A 1,262-nucleotide genomic window follows, 5' to 3' on the forward strand; every position below is an offset into this window, starting at 1 on the left:
ATGCACGCACACAAGCGCGTGCGGATGACTCGGGCAATGCGGCTTCTTTCTCCGCTCTCGCTTCATAGAACTAAGGCTGGGAAGTTTGAGGAGTCGTCAAGTGAACTTGGTGCTGGTGGGATTCCACGTTCCCTTTTACATGATATTAGACTCCGCCCTTCTTCTGATCCATTTGAGGAGATATTGAAAAGGTTGGCAGTAGAAGCGAAAAGTAGCCCGTTATTGTCAACTAATCAGCAGCTCCACATCAGGAAGCGGCAGACTTTGTGCGCCTAAGAATGAAACACGTTCCTTGCAGGAACACGTAAGGATACAGAGTCGGCCTTCAGTTGAGGCGCTTGTAAGGAGGACCTGCCACGGTCGCGAAGTCAGATGGGCGTTTCCCCCGAGCCCTTATGAACTGGGTGCCTCAGCATTGGTAAAGCCGAGGTGTTAGCTGCAGGGCCTCCAGCCCCTGAAGAGCGCCAGGTCGCCTGAGTTCTCCGTGGTTTGGGTTTCCCATAAAAGCGTGATCACACCAAAAACTGTTTTACCACAAATATGAAACCGCTCTGAAACTTTTTTTCTGAAAACACGCTTAGTGTCCCACTGTCCTTTATGCTTAGCTTCAGGAGTCCGGTGACTTCGTCTGAACACGTCTGCGAAATCCTGGAGCTAAGCCCATCCCAACTTCCCTACAGAGACAGGAGGAGAGAAAACACTGTAAACACAACCACATACCCTGTTTTCCGAGCGCTTAAAAAAAAACCAAAAAACAAAAAAACCGGCCGCCAGCCGCGCGATGCATGCTGGGATGAGTAGTTCCTCCATAGCGCGGTACGCGGGGTCGGGGCAGAGCGCACAGTAACTCTGCGTCAGAGAACTACAATTCTCGTGGTGCCTCGCGGCGGAGTGGAAGGGGGTGGGAGGGGAGGGGCGCTTCGCGCCTGCGCAGTCCCTGGGCCGAAGGGAGGCGGAGGCGCAGCGTAACAACTGAAGTCTCCATGTGACAGTGAGCTCGGTTCCAGCTCCCGGCGCCGCTCGACTCTGAGTACCGGCCCCAAGCACTGCCCACTGTTCCGGCGCCAACAGGACCAGCAGGCCGGAGACTCCTGGTGTTTGGCCGTGCCGCCACGGAACTTGTCGTGCAGTGTCAATTGCCGACGCCGGGGCGGGTACCTGAGGCACGGAGAGAGGCGAGCGTGGATTTCTGTCAGCACCGGCGCCCGGACCACGGAGACATGAACGGCTTCACGCCTGAGGAGATGAGCCGTGGTGGGGAC

At 56.2% G+C, this 1,262-nt stretch overlaps 1 protein-coding gene across 1 annotated transcript in view; it reads left to right on the forward strand.

Moving 5' to 3' along the window:
- Nucleotides 1-1,262, forward strand: part of SAP30 (Sin3A-associated protein, 30kDa) — an 8,383-nt gene continuing 7,121 nt past the window's right edge. Inside the window, exons 1-2 of the mRNA XM_008584233.1 lie at nt 1-266; nt 606-702. Of these exons, the coding sequence (XP_008582455.1) occupies nt 1-266; nt 606-702 (363 nt within the window). The remainder of the gene's footprint in view (nt 267-605; nt 703-1,262) is intronic.

The sequence above is a fragment of the Galeopterus variegatus genome, unplaced genomic scaffold (assembly GCF_000696425.1).
Source record: "Galeopterus variegatus unplaced genomic scaffold, G_variegatus-3.0.2 Scaffold3179, whole genome shotgun sequence".
Lineage (NCBI taxonomy): Eukaryota > Metazoa > Chordata > Mammalia > Dermoptera > Cynocephalidae > Galeopterus > Galeopterus variegatus.